This window comes from Enoplosus armatus, chromosome 4, assembly GCF_043641665.1.
Source record: "Enoplosus armatus isolate fEnoArm2 chromosome 4, fEnoArm2.hap1, whole genome shotgun sequence".
Lineage (NCBI taxonomy): Eukaryota > Metazoa > Chordata > Actinopteri > Centrarchiformes > Enoplosidae > Enoplosus > Enoplosus armatus.
Window position 1 is genome coordinate 6313990 of NC_092183.1, and position 21775 is coordinate 6335764.

Below are 21775 nucleotides of genomic sequence, written 5' to 3' on the forward strand. Positions count from 1 at the left end.
TACCTAACATTTCTTTTGTTCGCTACAACACAGCAAGTTCTTTCGGTCACTGTGATTCTCTCCAAGGAGAGCAAGGAATGGGTTGACCCAGATATAAATTCAGTGTAGTGTACTCTTCCCATAGCACTTAATGGCTCACTTTGCATTAATCACGTCCAGTGAAAAGGTCTGCCCCTCCTCACAAGTCTCCCCTCCCACAACTATGCCTGTATATCAGTCTCTGGCCTTACAAAGACTGTCTCAGCCTTGAAAGTACCGTGACTTAATGTTTGGTACCAGGCTCCACCGTGGTGCAGACGTGAGGGGTGGAGGAAACCGCTTACCATGTCAAGCAGTATTTACTGAAAGAGTTAATGTTGTTTCTGTTGCGTCGATGCAAGGAGGGAGCTGCAGATTGCGAGGACAGATGATGGAATGTGACTGGTGGATGATGTGGTTGGTTTTCACTTTTTCTTCATCTTACAGACAGTAGATTGTTGCTGTCAAGTAAAAATACTGCCCCTCCAACATTTTATGTTTAAGAAAAGCCTTGATTTGTACATGATTACCACACAGTTTTGAGATTGCCTGGTTTACACACAGGGTTGGAAGGCTTTTCTATAACAACGTCGATAGAGTTTTCCCAAACCATAATAAACTAAAGTTAAAACTGCAACATTTAAAGCAGTTCACATATCACTTTCATTATGCAATATGTTTATATTCAAAAGGTCTCCTTTTAAGAACTAGGAGCAACAACTTTGTTTTCAGTAGTCAAAATAAATTCAGTGTATCTTATCTTCTTAGATTTCACAAAACAAAATACTAACTCAGTCCACTTACTTGATTATTTTGTTGCTTTCAACCGCAACCAAACATTGCAATGTTTCAAAAAAACATTGCGAGTAAGTGGACCTTGATGGAAGATTTTCCTGTCAAACTACTATCAAGGTCAAGATTGAACTTTCAAGGATGATGTTTTGCCTTATATTGCCTTAAATTTTAATCTAGGGAAGGCAATGTTGATGTCAGTCCACCCCTTTGGTCCAGACTGAAATATCTCTATTTGAACTATGAACTATTGCTGTTCAATTTTGTTTGGTGCCCAGAGAATGAATCCTGCTAACTTTGGTGACCCCCTGACTTTTCCTCTAGCACCACCATGAAGTTAACATTTGGAGTTTTGAGTGCAATATCTTGGCAACTATTAGATGGATTGCCACTATTGGATATGAAATTTGGATATGACATTTCATCTAGCTCCATCATCGGGTCAAATTTCCAATTATTCCAATATGATTCATGACTTAAACCAAAACTAATGGCATTCTCATTAGCTTCACCTGCAAAACATGAACATTTCAGCATTGTAATTGTGAGCATGTGATGTTAGAATTGAGCTCAAAGCACCGCTGTGCCAAAGAACAGCCTAATAGAGCCTATCATGGCTGCACACTGTTAGTCTTCTTATTAGTAATTGTCTCAATTCAAACACACCTGTTAATCATTGTTGATAGAAAAATGTATAACCTCAGATAGCTTTGTGAGTCAGGGCGTTGTCGGTATTATTTGCACAGCACAACAAATTATAATTTGATGGATATGTCGGCCTGAAAGACAGGAATCATTGTTAGCATACGGCGTGCGTTATTTGATATCTTATATAGCAGGTAAAAGGCGTTTACATTTGGCCTCTAAAGTTGTGTTTAGCTGTGACCGTGTCTGCGGTCAAACTACACTGTTAACTGGATAACAACTTTCTGTTCACCAAGTGAAAATGAACCACAGCTAGTGAGGTACTGACTCTCAGTTCAGCTCTTATTGTAATTATTGGGTGTGTGAGGGTGGTGACCTTAAATTGCTCCTAAACACAATGTGAAGTAAAGCCCACATGAGTTTGCACATAACCCATTTAACACAGTTATCACGGACAACACGGAAAAGCTGACTGTGCAGAATGTATGAAACATTCAGAGAAAACTTGTCTTTTCCAAACTCATGAATGGACATTTGTGTCCAAATAAATGTGCTTGCTGTTGAGCCACTTTTGCACTTGAGCTGTGTCTTCAAAGTGCAAACCAAAAGCTATTGGAGCAAATTTTTGGTGGGGGGACAAAATGGGTCGGAACACAATGAATGATTTGTGGGGACAACACACACTAGTGGTTTGAAGAACTTTGTCCAAAATTATCTAGCCTCTGGATAAACGTCTCCTTGTTGTGGTATGTATGAATGCTTGCCTTATTCTCAACATGAACCCCTTTTATGATGCTGTACATAGAGATATTCACATAAAAAACAACCTCTAGTCATCAAATGGCTTTGTGTAGGCCTTCAAAGCTGGGTGTCTTCAGCGTCCAACAAGTCCAACAACAAAAAAACAGAAGAAAAAAAATCAGTGTCGCTCTGCTGACCAAACATAAAAAGAGACCATTACAAAGGTTGAACTGTTTTACCCCTCTTCACCCTCCCACCCTTTCTTTGGCAGAAACAATGTTGCTGCATTACTTGACTGTTATCCTTCCCCCCTGATGATTTTCTTTAGCATGTTTTACTCCTCTTGTTTGAACAGATGCCGCCCCCCCCTGCAGCCCCCATCCTCTGGGATTGCAGTAAGGCTTAGCACAATGAGGTAACACTCAATTACATTAATGTTAAGAGTTCAGCCCAGCAAGTTCCTTCCAGTAAACAACATCAAACAATATGATGTATATAACTTCCTGAGGAAAAATTGCAGCCTTTTGTCCTGCTTTATTTATGAATGGATTATGAAAGAAGCGGATACATGACCGTGCTCACCTTTCAGTCCGTCCATTACTGCCCATAAAGCATTTTATAGCAGGATATATCCTAACATGTTGGCCACCAACCAAACCCCAAATAAACTCCAGTCAATGAGCTGGGTGAATCTGAGAATGACTGGTGGAACTGGTGGAGTGGAGGCAGATTTAGACTTCTCATCTCATTGAGTAACCTGTTATCTGAACTGACATCTCGTCCGCTAGAATTCTGGGTAAAAGCATGCTCTTGAGATAAGCAGCTGGTGTTGCCTGTAAATAAGGAGGGTGGTGGCTCACAATTCCCAGTGTCCTGTTTCACCCTCACACCAGTCACATGCTTTGAGTGCCACAGAATCCAAAAGGCATCGAAGAATCCCAGAAAAATGTCACCTTTGACCTTTTGTGACATTAAAATGTGATCGTATTTCGACCAAATTCTGGTAACACATTCATGAGCTTGATGTTGTGAAGAATTGATATCAGTTAGAGGTGCGAAACTTCTTGAACTTCAGTATGCATAAGACTTCTAGCTTTAACAGCTACAAGCCCACTGGTACAACACTAGATTTTGATGCTACCATATTTTTGTTTACCCATTCAAAGAAATTTGAAATGCATTTCACACTATTGCCATTACCATTGTGAACAAAGTTCTTGTGTTCCTACTGCTGCCAGGACCAAATCATAGTGCATAGCATTTGCATTTGCTTTGATCAAAAATCAATGTTCACTGGACCAAAGCTCTGAGAAAACTGTCCAACCAGCAGCCATACTCTGCAAAGCACAGATCTGTGTTTGCTGTGCTGAAACAAATTGATTTTTTCGAGTGTATCTGTGAAGTTAATGTCATTGCTGTTTTTCCTTCTGCATGTCACATTGAGAATTTTCATCATAACTGTTACCATTGAAATATTACAGATTATAACGCGTTTGCAAATGAGGAACTGTTTTCACCATAGTAAAATGACACGTAATTCAAAACCGACTGCATTTACATTTGTATTTTACATGATTGCTGCACATGGACAGATAATTAGACAACTGGCCCCTCGGCACAGACATGTAAAAGGCCCCCCATTCCTGCTACATAGGAGTAGGCCACGTAGTTTGTTGTCATTTTGACTTTTGTAGACGAAACCATCAAAAAACCCTAAGATGCAGGTACTATTTTATATACCAAGCTGTTATATGCTAAGTGGTGTACAGAAATACACGGCATCATCTTTTTCCAACTGAGTGCCGCCCACTTCAAACCAGAGCTCAGACAAAATACAGAAAATACAGAAAATCTGTAAAATGTTGTGTTCATAGGGCACTATTGCTCAGAAGCTGACAGAGAAAATAGGGGTTTTTTTTAGATTAAAGGGCCTTTAATGAAATGTTCCTGTAGTGTCAGTGTGCTGTCCAGCTGTAATATGAAGGAAAAAATAAACCAAATCAAATATTGGATTGGATTTGGTTGGCAGACACTCAATGTTAAAAGACTCTGCAAAGAAACACGATCAGGCATCCTTGCTTTTAAGATAAAATGAGATAAGATAAGATAGAACTTTCTTTATTGTTGTGCAGCAGTTGCAGTACAAAGAAGGGAAGAGAGCAAATATAAAATAGCAATGAAAGTGCACGTATAAAAATGTCAATGAACAGATATCCAAAATCCAAAATGTACACAATGCCAGAAATATAAAGAAGGTTAAGGTAAGGACATTGCTCATAACTCAAGTTGCTTTCCAAAAACACAACAATCGTCACTTCATACAATCCATCCAAGTTGCTGCAACATCCAGTTTAGAGAATTGTGAGATTAACATGCAATCATAAGTATAAATCCACTAAAATGCAGTGTTTATGGCTGAAAACATGCGTTTTAGTGTAAATTCTTCTCCATACAGGTAAACAGTATGTGTTTTGTGTTGTCTGATGAGTGCAACACCTTGCTTCAACGTTAAATCCAGCTTTGTCAACAATACTGTTGACAGTTCAACTATCTTGCTGCTCTGCACTGACATTTTCCCTTTATGGAGAGGACGTAAAACCTCTTGTGTACATATAAGTTATGTTTGTCAATATTTAGTGGTCGTTTGCCTCATGATGACCGTAATGCAGCCCATTCATCATCCACTTTTTTCTGTTACTCCACTACACCATCATCTGTGGTTTAAGCGGGCTCCGTTGCGGCAGCTGAACATCCACTTTCTGCCCGCGGAGACCATCACGCCGTCGGTTCCCCCTTTATAGGAGCCCCGCCCCGAAATCAGTCGATCAAATTCAACATCGCACTCACCAGCGTCTGACCAATCAGCACGCTGAGGGGGTGGTCTCGAGACGGTGGTCCGGGAGAGCAGTAGCCAATAGGCGTTCGAGCTGGTCATACAAAGGGCTCGCGTCAACGATCGTTGGTCGCTTGAATGGAACATTATTCATGTCCACGCTGCGCTTATTTAAGGAGACTCGATGAGGTGAGATAGCGGAATCATTATAAAAGGTAACGGATCTCCACAGGCTTCACAGTTTTCTATGTGCGTCGTGAACGCAGCAGATGATGAAATGTCATAGTTTTAACGTGAAAGTGAAAATCATGATCAATAATTTCCCGTCGACATGTGCATGAACACACTCCCGGTAATCGGCTCATTAGAAAAGTCGCCAGGTGAATTTCTACCACCGGCGAGTCCATGTTTATGAGCACGCGGCTGTTGATTCACTCATAATCCCGGTAGTCTTGCTGTTGTTGTATTCCAAACTCATACATTCCAGTAACGTTAACTTAAAATATGATCACACCAGTAAAACATCAGTGAGAAAACTCAAAATGATGCTCTTAAGTTATTAAACTACAAAAAAGGCCAAACAAATGGTGCTTAAAGGCGCATTTAAAAAAGGGGAATTAATGTAAAATATAATTGTTTCATATTTATCATATGATTGTTTGAAAGTGTGACATCAGCCATGTAAGCAAAAGCACCATCACTTCTTTTTTTTTCTTTCGTTTTACACACACCCACCGCCCATGCAGCCGCCCCACAACGACGCTTTTCGCCTGACCGGGTACATTTATGCGTAGAGGAAGGGGAGGAGGTGGACAGCTCTTCTTCTACGTCCCGACGTGCTGAGAGCTGCTGTTTCATTTCACCAACGCCTCTGAGCAGCTCAGTCGTCCCTCTCTTTAGATTTAAGTGTCATCTCGGATTTTGATGTGCCAACATTTTTGATACTTTTTTATTTTCACCCGCAGCCTCGCCGGAAGGGCGGCGAAGAGAGAAGTTTAAACCAGCTGCTGCTGCTCAGGAGAAGGCGGACCGAGGTTGCGCGATCCTACACATCGCCTTCGTTATCCTTAAGTGTATCCGGGGAGGTTATCATCGACTTCAGTGAAGTTTTACCGGCCCCAGAGAGGACAGCAAATCCGCCCGGCATCATGACTCGGAGATCGTGTGCCATTTACGCCACCGGTATCGTGTGCGCTCACCTCCTGATAGTGGGGATCGCACTGGTCGTGGCTCAAGTCTTCCAAACAATGATACACAGCCGGCTAAAAAAGGTGAGTTGTACCCTGTTAACGTCAAACGGTGTCGGTGTGTTTCCCTCCTTTCACACCTCGTCCATCTGTCACACTTGAGGGTTTTTAAATGTTTCATCTGCAGTTACCAATCATGCGCATTCAGCATCTCACCGGTGGTAGTACATGCGGGGTCACAAGACCACCCAGTGCTTGTGTAAATTGTCTTAATTGTATCTGTTTACTTCATTAGTAATGTGTGTTTCGCTTCATTCTGCACCTTCAGCACAACGTGATGAACCCAAAGCATTTTCCCTTCATGAATCCACATGATCCGAGGTTGTGCAGCGTGTAAGTCCCATTAGGCTACACGGTTGTGCAGCTTCGGGGTTTTTGTTCAAGCTTGCATTAAAGCAGATGAGTAATCAGCATGAGTATTTTAACATTACACAAAGACATAATGTACGCTTTTGCTGCAGGTAGTAATCTCCTGCAAGGGGAATAATGATTGTGTGACTCTCAGAGGTGAGTTCATCATGACCTTACCCCATTTTATGGCATTTATCTCCTTTGACATGCCTTTTTTAATATTTCTTTATACAATTTAATCATCACATGATTCAATTAGCTTTTACTTGAATGGAAGGACATAATGTATTGTGTAGGTATGATATGTTCTGGCTCTTGGCTGATACTGTAGCATTGGGATAATCTGTCCAGCTCTCTGCCCATGACCCGGTGACATATTTCTGTTGATGCAGGCTTGATATACTGACTTCATGATGGTTGTCTATTCTGAGGAGGGTTACTGGTGGTAGTGGTAGTGGTAGTGGTAGTAGTAGTAGTAGAAATCTCAGCCAGCAGGGACACGGTGGGTAGGGGGAGGTGTGCAGGTCTTAAGGAATGGGGGAAGGGAGCCAGGATGAGTGGACAGGCAAGTCAGGAAGTCCCTGACTTCCAGTGGTAGATCTATAGCAAGTTTTACATGGTGTGATAAGAGGAGGATGAGTGGCAGCCATCCACCTCTCTTAAAATTCAAGCTTCCAACTTGTATAAACTAGACAAATCTGCATTAATTTGATTTACACATACTCATGTCTTAAATTACAGATAAATGGACATTTTTAAAAGGTATTTCAAGAGCTAAATGTCTGAAAATATGAGGTGTAGGTCCTGCAGATGCAGTCAGCGTGTACAGGAATCTCCTCCCCAACCCCGCAGAATTTTTATAAAACTGCAATACTGGTCTATTTTGAATCTTCACTGCTTCACAAATCAATCGAGTCTTGATCAGCTCTTTTCCTGTCTTGAATAAATAAATGATGTATAAGGAAGTTAACAGTTAGCCTTTGCAGGCTTTATTTTAGTGAGTAAGTTTTTTTTATAATGATTTAACGATCAAGGTGACACAGAAATTACCTGCACATATAAAATGTGTTTTGACCAGTGTACTTGTGCAGTGATGCGTCTTCATGACTGAATTATGAATTTCTGCTTGTTGCTGTATTTAAGGGTATGTAGGGGTGATGGGGTGTGGCAGCTGACACCCTACCCCACCCTGCAGACACACCACTGCTCTCCTCTCTTTAAAATACCTCACATTCTTTTTACTGACATGAATCACTGTGTTGGCTCATCTGTGCAACTCATAATCTGTTTTTAAGAAGAGGGAAAAAGCCAGGAAAACACCCCATTTGTCCAAGTAGGGGGACTCTCAAACAGCTTCCTAACTGACAGAATCAGAAATGCCCCCCCCCCCCCCCCCCCCCCCCCCCCCCCCGTCCGTAGTTAAATTTAGGTTTGGGTCTCATTTGTGTCTCATTCTGAATGACGGCAGCATCCCAGGGGACCCAAATTAAAAGACTTAGTCAAAGTTCATCAACAGGGGACAAAATTCTGATGTGGCTGGCGATTACATGAAATGACAGCGTAGCTAATCCGCTTTCGCCACAGTCTTCCCATTAAATTAGGCGGCCCCGAACATGCTGAACTGACTCCAAAAATCTACCTAATCTGATGTTCGAATGTGGCTCTCCGTAATAATGATGTAGCCTAGTTGTTTGGGACAAGTGGAAGTTACCTCCAGGACATGGACTCTGTATGTCTGGTGAGCTGGGTGTGGAGGGTGGCAGCGTTTAAGCCATGTGAGGAATTTGACAGACTTCTCAGTCCCGAGGGCACAATTTTTGCCTGGGAGCAATCTTATAGTGCTTTTGTTGTTGTTCCAGCCTTGGCCTGAGTCGTTCTGCTCAGACAAGGAAACTAAAAAAGAAACACCCACTCGTGCCACTCCTCTCAGCCCTGTTTGGGAGACGAAACTGTTCAAGGTAGTATGACTGATTGAGCTTTTTAAAGTGTTCAAGAACAAGGTCATGCTGGTGACACAGTATGTTTTAGCTCAAAACGTGTAATTGAAGCACACCTCAAATGCAGGATCTTCATCACAGGAGGAAAAATGATAAAGGGATTTTCTTGTTTTTAACTATGTACTTGTGCTGATGGAAGCAGGATCTTCTCCCGCCACACCTAAGTTTAGCCTGAAGTTGTTTGGCTAAGGCCCGGTTCACGTTGTTGTCAATGTTTAGTTTTGAGTCCTTCAAACACTGACAAACCTCTCCACTTTGTCCCTCACTTGGGGTTTTTTTGTGATAGATCAAGGTTTTTCTGGGAGATAAATAATGTTCATATAACTTTGATGAAGGCCTTTTGAAAGACCTTTGTTCAAGGTTGGCAATCACAGGGTTTCGTGCTGTTTTTTTTAAGGGAACAAATTAGGTAATTGCTCCTGGTTTGACATAATGTTTTATACAAGTCTAATAGTGTGTTGACTGCTCACTGTGGTCATACGCTTCTATTGCATTACCTGGTTTCACTTCAGGCCTTAATTAAGAGGCAGAATGATGGAGACTCAGGAGAATCCCACTTCTTAAATACCACAAGTTCCCTTTTTAAGAGAGTCTTCTCTGGCTTTGAAAGTAGTTACGCAGCTGTGACGTCGGCCTAACTGATTATTCAACCCTTTCACTGTTACGGTTTCCTGGGTTGAGTCTGAGATTGGGTAACGCAACATGTGTAATTCTTGTTAATTAGAAATGTAAAAAAAAAAAAAAAAAAAAAAGATATGTAAGGAACAATACAGGCTCATAATGGGGCTGAACACAATAGGAAAGAATATTAACTGTTCTGATAATTGTTGTGTCTTATCCAATGAGAACACTTGCTGCTTTTCTGTTTTATATCTTTGGGTGTTGGACAAAACAAGACATTTGAAGACGTCATTCTGGGCTCTGGGACACTGTGATGAGCATTTTCTGACATTTTTACAGACTAAACAGTTAAGATATAAGCCCTAAACTGCTCAAATCATTTTTTTGCTATATGTCCAAATATAAGTATAAGAGTTAAGGGTATTATTCATAATCACATGCCCAATTCAGTCAAATTAGCCTTTTTTCCGTAGTTGCAGTGTGTTTCTCCTCAGTTGAACCATCTCGCCTTTTTTATGCAGACTGAAGATGAAAGTAGATATTTTGGTTGACCGCTCTGAGATTTAATACGGGTTTGTTTTTTGTGAAGTGACAAAGGGGAAATGCTGCGACAAATAGGGCAAAACATGTTTGACTGTCAGAAGTTGTAACCCAAAACAGGAAGTGTCAGCCACACCTTAAGCCATATTTTCTCAACAGCAAGTGCATGCAGAAGACAATGTATATGCCTCTCAAGTGCACCCCGCTGTACTCAGGGGGGACAGAGGGTTTTCAGGAACTCAACATGAAAAAGACCCAAGAGGAAGTGGGTCATTTCTCCTTTCCCAAGTTAAAAAATACCCCCACAGAATGGAATAGGCCTGTTTTTATTTTCCTGGTTCACAAACACCTTAAGTCAACATACTGGCTGTTTTCTTCATTCAGTTCAGTGTTCTAGTTAAACGTTACTCTTGCTCATGTCCAGACATGTGGCAGAAAGCCTTATGTCACATGTGGTTACTTGCTACTGATTTAAATTGCCAGGCTTGTTTTTCTCCACATGATCACAGTGAAAATCTGTGAAACCAAAACCATAGTCTACTTTTTTTCAGGTTGCTTTGGCATGCATAATCTAACTGCAAAGAAAATCACCTGACATCCTGCACACAGTTTGATGGCTAATGCTGCAGAGATGCCGTGTTTTATAATTGCAACATGTTGCTGGATTGTGTGGGCTGACTACTAGCCCACAGTCAGATTCTTGCCTAGGCTCGCTGAGGTCAGAGACTGTTTTTTTTTTCTGCCAGTCCTGACACTTTTTTTCAGCTATGAAGGACTTTTCTCTGCTCCCCTCTGGGTTTCGGGGTCTTGGCCCGGCACCAGCCCCTTGCAGAAAAGTACCATGTGTGCTTTCAGATGGCACTGAGAATTGAGAAACCCAAGTGCTTTTTGCTAGATTTCCGAACTCCACACAGAGTTCTGTGGCAGATGTCACTCTTTTACTTTTGCTGTTCTCAATCTGAATTTGTGTTTTCCCCTTTTCTCTGTAGGAAATTACTTTGACAGAGAAGAGCCAAATGTTTGAGGGATGGAAGAATCCACCTCCACCTGTTTATATGGAGTATTACTTCTTCAATGTGACCAATCCAGAGGTATTCCTGGCAGGCGGGAAGGCAGCTGTAAAACAGATCGGACCTTATACTTACAGGTATGTTTGATATGAAGACCTACGCCCAAACAGTGTGTGCAAGTAGAGCTGCAGCTGTAAATGTGTGAATTTTAAAGTGATGGAAACTGGTCATCATTTTAGCCAAAAAGTCTTGTTTAAGGAAAGCCTTCTTGCATCTGGTTCATAATTTTTTAGTGCATTGTGAAATCAAAACAAAAGACATCTGGACTAATTGACCAATGTCCTTTCCTCACCAGGGAATACAGGCCGCGGGAAAACATAACTTTCCTGGAGAACGGCACCAAGCTTTACGCCCTGAACCCCAAGACTTTTGTGTTTGTGCCTGAGAAGTCAGCCGGAGACCCTGAGGTTGACATCATCCGGACCGTCAACATCCCGTTTGTGGTAAGACGTCTCTACAAGATAATGTGTGTTATTATGACCTGCAGCTGCCAGGTAAACAAGTCCTTTAGATTTTAGTTTGTTTGATTGACGTGTGTTTTCATTTTCTCACACACGCTATTTTCCCCCTAACACACTCCAAGCCATTGTTCTTAGTTCTGTTGTGACATTTTGATATCTTGAACATAAAAAATTGGTCATATCAGGCCAAGACAAACAAGCCAAGGGAACTTAAACGCAGCATTTACCAATCCCTCCATTCTATAACAGTTTTTTTTTACTCTCATTGTCTTTCGTCCCCAGGCGGTGATGAACGAGCTGAGCTCCTACTCCTTCGTCGTGCGAACTTTGGTTTCCATGTACATGAATAGCCTGGGCATCGAGGTGTTCATGACCCACACTGTCCACGAGGTCCTGTGGGGCTTCAAAGACCCTCTTCTCTCAAAGGTCCACTCCATGAAGCCCGATGTGGATGAATATTTTGGGCTGATGTGGAAGGTGAGCTTGGTGGTGTTCCTGAATCTAGCTTCATGTTATTGCAGTTGCACAGATGTTATTTTAGTGCAAAAACCTTAAGAAAGCTCTTGCGTGTTGGTTGTTAGGGGTCACTAAAACAACAGACAAAGCGTCTGTGGTAACGCCATGCAAGAGAAGTGAGATTGGCCACATGCTGATGGAAGATGCTTGTTCTTCCTGTTTAATAGAGCAACGTCTGCAACTTAGAACAGGCGGTGACAACACCAGCCTCGTGATCCTGAGTGCAGCATTTTTCAAGCAAAATGTGTCAAAAATTCACTGCTTCCAGCCTCTCAAATGTGAGAGCTGGATGCTTTTCCTTGTCATATATGATATGTGATTTGGACTGTTGGTTGGACAAAATAAGCAATTTGAAGACATCGTAATGTAGAAGTAGAAAATAGGTCATATTTCATTATTTGACATGATTAATAGATTATTCTCGACAATAAGTTAGTTGCCCTAAACGTAAAGAACACTCCTCTAAAATATCTGTGTAGTTTTCTCTGAGGTCTCTGAACAGTTTATGTGAAAACCACCTAAATCTAAAAGTTTTCGTCTTGTTTTTCACAGAAAAATGGCACCCATGAAGGAGAGTTTGTGTTCCACACCGGCGAGGAGAACTACTTGGATTATGGCAAGATCGACACATGGAACGGCCTGAGGTAAAGACTTGTATCAGGCAGTTCCCAGTGTCTTTTCCTGCTTTCCTGGATGATAGGACATGCTTGTCAGCACATGGCTTCCACTTCCTCCCTGTCATGATATTTCCATTTACCTTGTTATACAACTTGCATTGGAAAGTCCAGAGGAGAAAGCCTTTGCTCCCTGATTTTAGGTAGAACAGGATTGCAAAATGAGTGTTTGGACATTGTACTTTGAATGTAATCAGCATGTGTAGGTAGATTCCAGTAGTTTTCAGAAGTCAGAAGTATTTAGATCCTTTTCTGAAATAGAAGTACCAATACAACAGTCTAGAGAATATTCCATTGTAAGTAAAAGTCCTGCATTTAAAGAGGTATTTAAGTAAAAATGCAGAGATATCATCAGCAAAATGTACTTAAAGTAAAAGTTCTCATTCTGTTGGAAAATGGCCCCTGTAAATGATATATATATATATATACAATATTAGATGATGCATCAATGCATAAATAACATTTTACTGTTCTGCTACACGATTAGTCAACTAATTGATTAGTCGAAAATGAATTGGCAACTATTTTGACAATCGAATTTTGACACTAATATCACCTGTTTCTTTCTTAATCAATAGGGAGATGTCGTGGTGGTCTTCCAATCAGAGCAACATGATAAACGGTACGGACGGCGCCGTCTTCCACCCACTGATAAACAGGAACGAGTTGCTCTACATCTTTGCTGCTGATCTCTGCAGGTATGCACGTGTGCTTGTGTGGTCGTAAAATTTGTTTACAGTCAAAGCATTCAGGCAGGGCCAAGACCAGAACTCCCAGTGACGTTTTAAGTTAGGAAATTGCGGCTGAGTCATACACAATAAGCTTATAAATGCACTGATAAGGACCTGAGCTTGTGGTTTATTACAACTTTCGATAAGGCTGTCGATGAAGTCAAAACACATGTGGGAAAGTCAAGAGCGTGGCCTGGACATACTTGGGAAGCTTTAAGGAATGGTTTTACAGGAAGAAGTAATTATCACCGATTTACTTTTATAGTCCTTACTGCCTTAAAGATTAAAGAATAAAAAATAGCTTCTTTTTCTTAAGATCTTTATTTAGACTTCTTGACGTTACTTAATTCTTACTTTATGATTCCCCAAAGTAGACACTGAGCTTGTTTTCTTTCCGTAGGTCTATCCATCTAGCTTATGTGAAAGATGTGGAGGTGAAAGGCATCCAGGCGTACCGCTTCGCACCCCCTAGTGACGTACTCATGAGCCCCAAAGACAACCCCGCTAATGAGGGCTTCTGTGTACCAGCCGGAGACTGTCTCGGCACCGGGGTGCTTAAAGTCAGCGTTTGTCGAGAAGGTAAGCGACTGCCCCGCTTCCAGCCTGACCTAGTTACCTACCCCCACCCACTTCCCTTTGACACACTGACGGGGCTCAAAGGGAAGTGGGTGGGGGTAGGTTACTAGACCCCCCCCTCTCATTTCTACCCCCCAAAAATGTCCTTTCACGCAGCAGCCCCTGCCTGGTATCTGACATTCCCACTGTTTGAGCATGCCAGATTTTACTCAATACACGGTTCAATGATTAACTGTGCTGACTGTGTGTGGAGGCTATTGAAGTATTTTATGGTGGTCATTGAGTGGAGTGTGATTGCTCTGATAAGGTAATCTGCACTACGCTTGACACATGAAGACAGTGTAGTATCACTGAAGGATGTGCTACTGTAACCCCAGGACTCTGCTGTTTGTATAACTTACACACAGTTTATTTATTTTTGTAATTCTCCAACGTGTAAAGTTTAGTATAACAACAGCAACACTGTCAAAATCAGTATATGTGTTGGATAGAAATGGTTGGTGCTGGTGGACCGTTTACTATTCTAAAACCTGATTGGCTGTCTACACCAGCTCTTCTGACTCATATGATGCAAACACGCCTGATTGGAAGGATTTATGTGATGCTTTATTGAGAGCCAATCAAGACCGAGCCCGGTCGTCATGTGGAAAGTGGTGTCATCCTGAAGCTGCATGTGTGGTTAACCACAAAAAATCATTCAAATCTTCTCAGTGTCTTTTTTTTTTCTTCTTTTTTTTAATGTGCTCCATCTTAATGTACATAAACGATACCATTTTTTAAAATTCCTTAAACAAAGCTGCTTAAATTTTAGTCTAGGAATATCCACTGTAAAGAAAAAATATGTTATTGTTTATAACCCTAATATGTAAGACATTTGAAGATGTCACCTCTGGGCACTGGGACATTTTTCACAATTTTCTGGTATTTAAAAGACTTAAACAGTTAATTGATTATCAAGAAATTAATCATTAGTTGCCGCTCTAATATAAAGGCATTCCTGAAGAGCAGTGTTAATGTGTTTCTTGCTATCTGGATTAAGTTAATTTTGTATTTAATCGCCCAATGGACAGTGACATAAGGAGTCTGCTATTTGAAAATAATCTGTTTAACAAACCGTGATTTGTTTCAGTAGTCTGAAATAATATGTTGAGCTATGAGTTTTCTTCTACAAAGGAAAGTTAAAGACAGGGTGTGTTTAGTGCTACAGCTTTACTGTGTCCCCTTACAGATATACTTGTATATCTTCACAAGACACCAGATAGTCCCTTTATCTTATCTCACGTTTCTTCTTTAACCTTTTTCCAGCCCTTGTTGTGTAGATGGAGACATCTTAGGACGCCAACAGTAACTGACTCATGTTTGTCTTCCCTCAAGGCGCCCCCATCGTGGTGTCTTTCCCCCACTTTTATCAAGCGGACCCGAAGTACATCAATGCCGTTGAAGGGCTCAACCCCAACAAGGAGGAACACGAGACGTACCTCGACCTGCAACCGGTACGGCGAATATTTACTACACCGACTACACCGATTAGGACCATGTGGAGGAATCTGTGAAGAACCTTGATCTGTCGGTTTATGACTCTTAATCTAAATGAGAATTGGTTGTTTTGATCATGTTTTATAGTTCCAGCTCTTGTTTTTGTTTGCACTGAAGGTTCCTCTGTATGTTTTTGGTCAGCTTATATTATTAGAGAGAAAATTATTTACAAATACAAATACATTTTAAAGTTGCTAATGCTTGACTCAATTGCAACTTTTTGATTTTAGCTGTCCCAGTACTATAAATAGATTTGATTTCACAATTGCATAATGTAGATTTACACTTGGATTACATGATATTCATAGTTCTAGCATCCTTGCAATACTTGCCATGAAAGAGAAAAAATAAAATTTAAAAGGGGGAAAAAATACAAAAAACAAGGATCGCCACATACAGAAATTCAAAAATCTCTTGGATTGAAAAGGGCAACAAATAGTCGCGATAATCCCACCCTGTCACCCTAACCCACCCAAATTCTATGTATATTTTCACAGTCTCTCACACTGAAGGAGTTTATTTATTAAAGCAAATTGAATCTTCTAAATGTCAAGTGTTAATTAAATCATCCAGCCACATTGTACAGTAGTTTTTCTATGAGAATTATAGAAAAAAAATAAGAAAAGAAACAGTTTCTGAGCTATAATAAGATTCACTAAAACCTTTCCCTTTTTTTTTTTTAGACCACTGGTGTTCCCATTCGTGCCTGCAAGAGAGCTCAGCTCAATATCATCCTGAAGAGAGTCCAGGGCTTCCCGTAAGTGGACCTTTGTTGAACTCTGACCCACTTTGCTGTTGTCACACTCTGTCCCCATTTTGGCCACATGTTGAGCCAGATGTCCACCAGACCTCTCCCCCCTCTCATTCCCCCTCTCTCTTTCTGCCCTGCAGTAAGACCAAGTTCATCAATGAGACCATTTTCCCCATCATGTTCGTCAATGAGGTGAGGATTTCATTTAGTGCAATCAGAGACAAACCTGTTCTCATGACTGTGAGTGAACCACAGATCAATAATTATCTCTCTCTCAACTCTTAGACGGCAACTATTGATGACGAATCGGCATCCCAGATGAGGACGATGCTCCTAATTGTGACTCTTGTGTCAAATTTCCCCGTGCTCATTGTGGGCCTGGGCATCATCCTGCTGCTGGTGCTCGTCGTCTTGTTCTGCCGAAACCGCCAGAAGAAGGTAGGAACACTGCCCCTGTTGCTGTGGACTAAAGTGTAGTATTAATCCACACAGGTTTGAAAAGTGTGTGCTACCCACTGACATTAGCTCACAGTGTAAATGAGACTTAGACTGATAGTAGTGATCTATTTGTCGCAGTAAATGCTGCAGTGTTTTTGTTTGTTTGACTGGGTTTTTTTGCGTGGTGTAACATTTTCCTGAGCTGCTCCAGGTTTTAACCCCAAGCTACATGCATGTTAACTAACACACACTGCATGAATACTGCACAGCAAAGTCAGCATGAGCAGTTTTTCCACAATTCTGGATCAAAATGGTGTTTTTTTTGTTTTTTCTTGCTGAATGTTTTCTAACAGTCGATGAATCTTCAGGAAGAAAGCATCTTAGCTCCCTTTTGGTCAGTGTAGCAATGAGCTAGCTAAGCACTATTGAGTAGCAAAGTGCATTGAACTAGAATAGTCCTGAGAATGATGTACCAGTGCATGTTCACCTCTTATCTCTGGTAGTGCAGGATTGTTGATCGGATCTGCACCCTGGCCTCACCGCCCTCAGATTATTGTAGTTCAGGTTATTCACTGTCAGGAGAGTGGCCTGCAACATGGACTAGAATATGGACTAGAAACATAGAAATATTCGCTTCTTGTCTAATTTTCAGCCATAAAAGTGAATATTTCCCAAAGTATTCCTTTCACAGACACAGACCTTCTAACTTAGCATTGAGAGAATGTTAAAGACATGCTTAATTGCAATGTGAAGAAGTGTTGTATTAACCATGTTCTAATTTTAATTTTCTGTAACCCCCCCTTTTTTCCTTTTCTGTTTTAGAATGAAGTAAAACGTATTGATTTTACTGAAGCTTTTCATTCTTTTACTGTAAGTCTTAATTTTTGCCTTGTTTGCTATTCTCCTTTTTTAATTTGTTGTCCATCTCTGATTATTATCATTTTTAATTATCTTTATGGGACATGATATTCCTCTTAAGTTGTCGCCTCACAGTGTAATACGTTTCTTCATTTTTAAGTTGATGTTTTCTATGGTGGTAGTTGTCGTAACTGGTGCATATTTAGATTGATGTGGTTCATTGTGAACATTTCAGTAAAAACATTTATTTCCATTTTTATGTCTGTTAAGTATAAAAGAATATTTGGACGTCTTGCCATTTCAATGGTTTTGTACTAACATCCCCTGTCCTCCCGACTCTTCCCGTCCAGACGGTGAAGGACGACACGGCCTACACTCAGGTCAGCGACAAACCCGACGAGCCGTCAGAAACGCCAGCCAATCAGCCGATGAGAAACGGCTCCTACATTGCCATGTCTCCAGTGGAGGCCCAGAAGTGTTGATCGAGGATCCCCTCCCCAAGTGTGGAGCTCAGGAAGGGGGCTGAGGGAGCAGCACATAGGTGTTACATTACCACGGGTGGGGGTTTACAAACACAGTGGGCTCATTTTCACTTATGTTTGGGGGGTGGGGAGGATAGGGAAAGGGGTCAGACACAAGCCCCAGTAAATGTTTAGTCAACAAAGACGTTGCTCCTCTCACTGAGCCCTCTTATGACTGTCTGTCCTCCTCTACTCTACCTGCTGAGCATGGCCCTCACTGCCTGCCGTACTGCAACACAACAAACTCCCACACTCTATTCCTCATTTCCGTCCTGGTTGGTCCAAAAGATGAAGGGACTCTGGACGGGTTCGGCCAGGACAAGCCTTTTTCCGTAATTCTTCTGAGGGAACACGGTAGCATAGGTGTCGCTGTTGTGCACGGATGCATGATCTTCGGAGCTGATTCTGCCGACTAACGTGGCTCAAAAGGAGTGTTCAGTATTCACCTGGACAACAGTGGGTGTTGTTACCGTCGTATTCTTGCTCTTTTCCTCTCCGTCAGTGTTGTGTGAGGAGAAGAACTTCAAGGCAACGCATTTAAAAAGCCCCCCCGTAAAACTGAATCCGTAAGACAAAACTCTCTGAGCTCTTGAGCTCAGAGGATAAAATGGTTTTGCTAACAAAACTAAACTTAGCATATCCTTTTGTTTATAAAAGAAGAAGAAAAAACTGAGCCAAAATATTTATAGCATCTTTGCCTTTTTTTTCCCCTAAGAATTAGTGCACCCACACATACACACACGCCGCACTTCCAGTATCAGTTAGTGAAAGTGTGTGTGCGCCTTTATCTTACACTTCAGTGTCCTGTTTTGATGGACAATGGGCAACTATTTTCTTGATGCAGACACGGTGACACCTGGAATACTTGTGATTTTGACCCCCCCCCCCTTCCCTCTCCTCGTATTTGTCAGCATCACCTTTTTGTCCAGAACACTAGTAAAAATAAAAAAAACCTGGAAATATTCAGAGACCTCAGCTACATTTCCAAGTCATCATTAGTTAACGTGATGACTGTGTTAAATTGTTAGGATTACCAACAGTAGCTTGATAAAGTTGTACCTTTTTTGAGGCTCCATCACACATTCAAAACAAAAAGGAAAAAAAAAAACACCCACAGAACTTACAAGGGAGACTTGAACCTGCTTTCTGCCTTACAATGGTTCAGTATGTTCTTTATGTTCATACATTGTTCAAAATAAGCTGGAAATCTCTTGTTGTTATTGTACATATGTAAAGGGGAAATATTGAGATACCTCTAACCAAATCCAGCAAGCAGTCCTTCTACGTGTGCTGAAAGACACTAATTTTGCTCTGGTGTCGACCGCTCCTGCACGTCTACACTGTTACTTATTAGAGAAAGCACAATTTGGATTGCTAAAACCAGTCCTCACACAAGGCTACCAGGTTTTTTTTGTCCAATTATTATATATAGATATATATATATATCTATATATATATAATTTTCAGCTGATCTGTCAAAGACACTGTCAAGTGCCGTGAAAAAAAAGAAGTGGAATTATTGGGTTTTGAGGGAGCCCCGTGCACCACTCGCCGCGTGCAGTCATTCAGTTTGCCAAGGAGCTGTAGGCATTCAGGCAAAAAAAAAACGCAGCACACAGCACTTGAATCACTGTTTGTCTTACGTTTCATGTTGTGTTTTTTCTGTCCGCCACACTTCTGTCGTCACATTTCAAACCCAGTGGTAGTCGCTAATGGGAAGTGAATTTAAGGCCATAATACTGTCAACGTGGAAAACTCCCTGCACTTTGCCTGGAAATTGTGCCCTGTGTACTTTCGTTGTTTTGTTGTTTTTGTTTTGTCCTGATCATTTTAATGCAGGTGGTCCATATGTTCAGTACATTTCAACGGTGTGTCATCGCTAGTATTGGTTATGAAGGATGTTGTTGTAAGTGAACAACAGACATCCTCGCCTCTGTGTTACTTGCTTTTCAGCACATGGAGTGTCTTCTTTTGATATACTTTTGTATTTGTTATTGCTGCTAAAAAAATGCCATAACATATGGACTTGTATTTGTATATGGAGTATTTACCATAATGTGCTCGTTTTCGGTTTCCAGGTTGATCCACAGAGGCTTTTTTTTTCTTCCAAGTCTTAAATCTTGAAGATCTTTCTGTGTTGCCAACCCTTTTGACACCCGAGCACAAGATACAAAGCCCAAAGCTTGCTGCCATTTACTGGAATTAGCAGTTATAGTTATCACTAGCAACATTTTTTATAAAGTTATCACACTTAACCACTCATTCCTCGTGTTAGCAAGAGATCTGATCATATCACATGTAATGTTTTGGATTTATTATAGGATTAGTAAACTTAACATTTTGCTGGAGGTGCACAAAAAGGGCGAGCCAGTTCAGCACCATCTAAGATTTGGTGTCAGAAGTCTGATTCTGGGATTAATAACACTGTGGTCGGTGGAGAGTCCTTTTTAGAAGAAGTTTGAAAGTACTCCTTTTAAATCAGTTCACTAAAGGCCTTTTTATTCCACCTACATGCAAGCAGCCACCGCCTTGTGCAAACTCGCAGTCTGTCGTGATCCACCTTTTAAAAAAAAAAATCTTGACTTAAACCTGAAAAACCTTAATCCCGAGAGTCCTGTGTGTGTGTGTGTGTGTTGCTTGTACAGCGTCTGTTCAAACACACCCCTGAGCATCACTCCTCCACTGTCTGACTTCTACTACACTGACCTTTGAGTCCAATCTTTCAAGCCCATTGGCTCGTCCCTGCTTGACCAAAGATAACCCACATAGATCTGCCCCAGCGCCGTGTTTACTCTCCGATAACGGCCGTGCCACAAAACCACCGCCTACTTTTTTTTTTTTTTGCAAATCGTGCCACCACTAATGTGAAGTATTCGCAGCAGTGTTGTATGAGCGTGAACGGATGTGTGTTTGTGCCTTTTTTACATCAAGGCAAGAAAACTGATATTTCACAAGTTGGTAGTTTTTTTTTGTTTTGTTTTTTTTTTTTTTTTGTCACCCTGTGCAAGAGCAAACAAAAGTAATCGGTGCTCCTCGTGAGCAGATCTCAGTATTATGTAAGACAAAGCAATACAGAATTGTGTGAAATAAATTGTGGATGTTTTGTAAGGGGCCACACAATATTTATGTATCTTATTTTGTTTTTTCAGAATGTGATTTTTTTTTTTGTTAGTTTCACTTGTGTAAAAGTATTTCCTTTTTTCTGTAGCGTCAAATAGTCTTTGTTTTGTAATATTCAGCACATTTCATTTTTTTTCACACTGAAAATACAAAAAAGTGTAAAAGATGGACCAGTATGTCACACTGGTAGCTCTGTAATATGTCTGTAAAGAGTGTTCTTGAATGGTTTAAGGTTGTTTTTGTTGGGCGAGTACGAGAACTTGTGTTTGTGGAGCCAGTGCGCCATTTCTGTCAAACTGGAGTGATTTCACTTAAAGGCTGATTATCTTGATGACTGAGTAAAGCATTGATGCTGTGTAACCTATCTAGATGAATGAAGCCCTCCTTCAGGGATGAGCACTAGTGCCATACCATCCTTTGTTATTTTTCTCCTTAATTTGCTCTTTGGTGTAACGACCGCATCTCCCCATGTCGATGTTCTGAAGTCACTAACAGACGTTTCCTCTTGAGATATACTAATTTGTTTTGCTGCTGAAAATGACAATCCCGCTTGTCATGTTAGGTGCAAAATTAATTCAAAGTAATATCCATTTTTAGTTTTGATAATTTACACTGCACAGATGTTTCTACAGTGCTTTTGTAAACATTTATAGTGTATTTGCAAAAAAATAAAAGTTGCAGTCAAGTGCAAAGATCATATGGTTGTCTGCTGTCTTATGTATAACTGTCTAAAATACA

The 21775-nt window shown here is 40.9% G+C and overlaps 1 protein-coding gene across 1 annotated transcript; it reads left to right on the forward strand.

Moving 5' to 3' along the window:
* The first annotated feature begins 6112 nt into the window (after positions 1-6112).
* On the forward strand, positions 6113-17878 carry scarb2a (scavenger receptor class B, member 2a). The gene is made up of 13 exons (XM_070904363.1): positions 6113-6300; positions 10775-10932; positions 11151-11298; positions 11599-11793; positions 12385-12476; positions 13085-13204; positions 13638-13816; positions 15188-15306; positions 16033-16106; positions 16241-16292; positions 16386-16538; positions 17361-17408; positions 17747-17878. Exons 1-13 carry the CDS (start codon positions 6178-6180, stop codon positions 17876-17878), a joined length of 1593 nt encoding a protein of 530 aa, XP_070760464.1. The 5' UTR covers positions 6113-6177.
* Positions 17879-21775: the final 3897 nt, after the last annotated feature.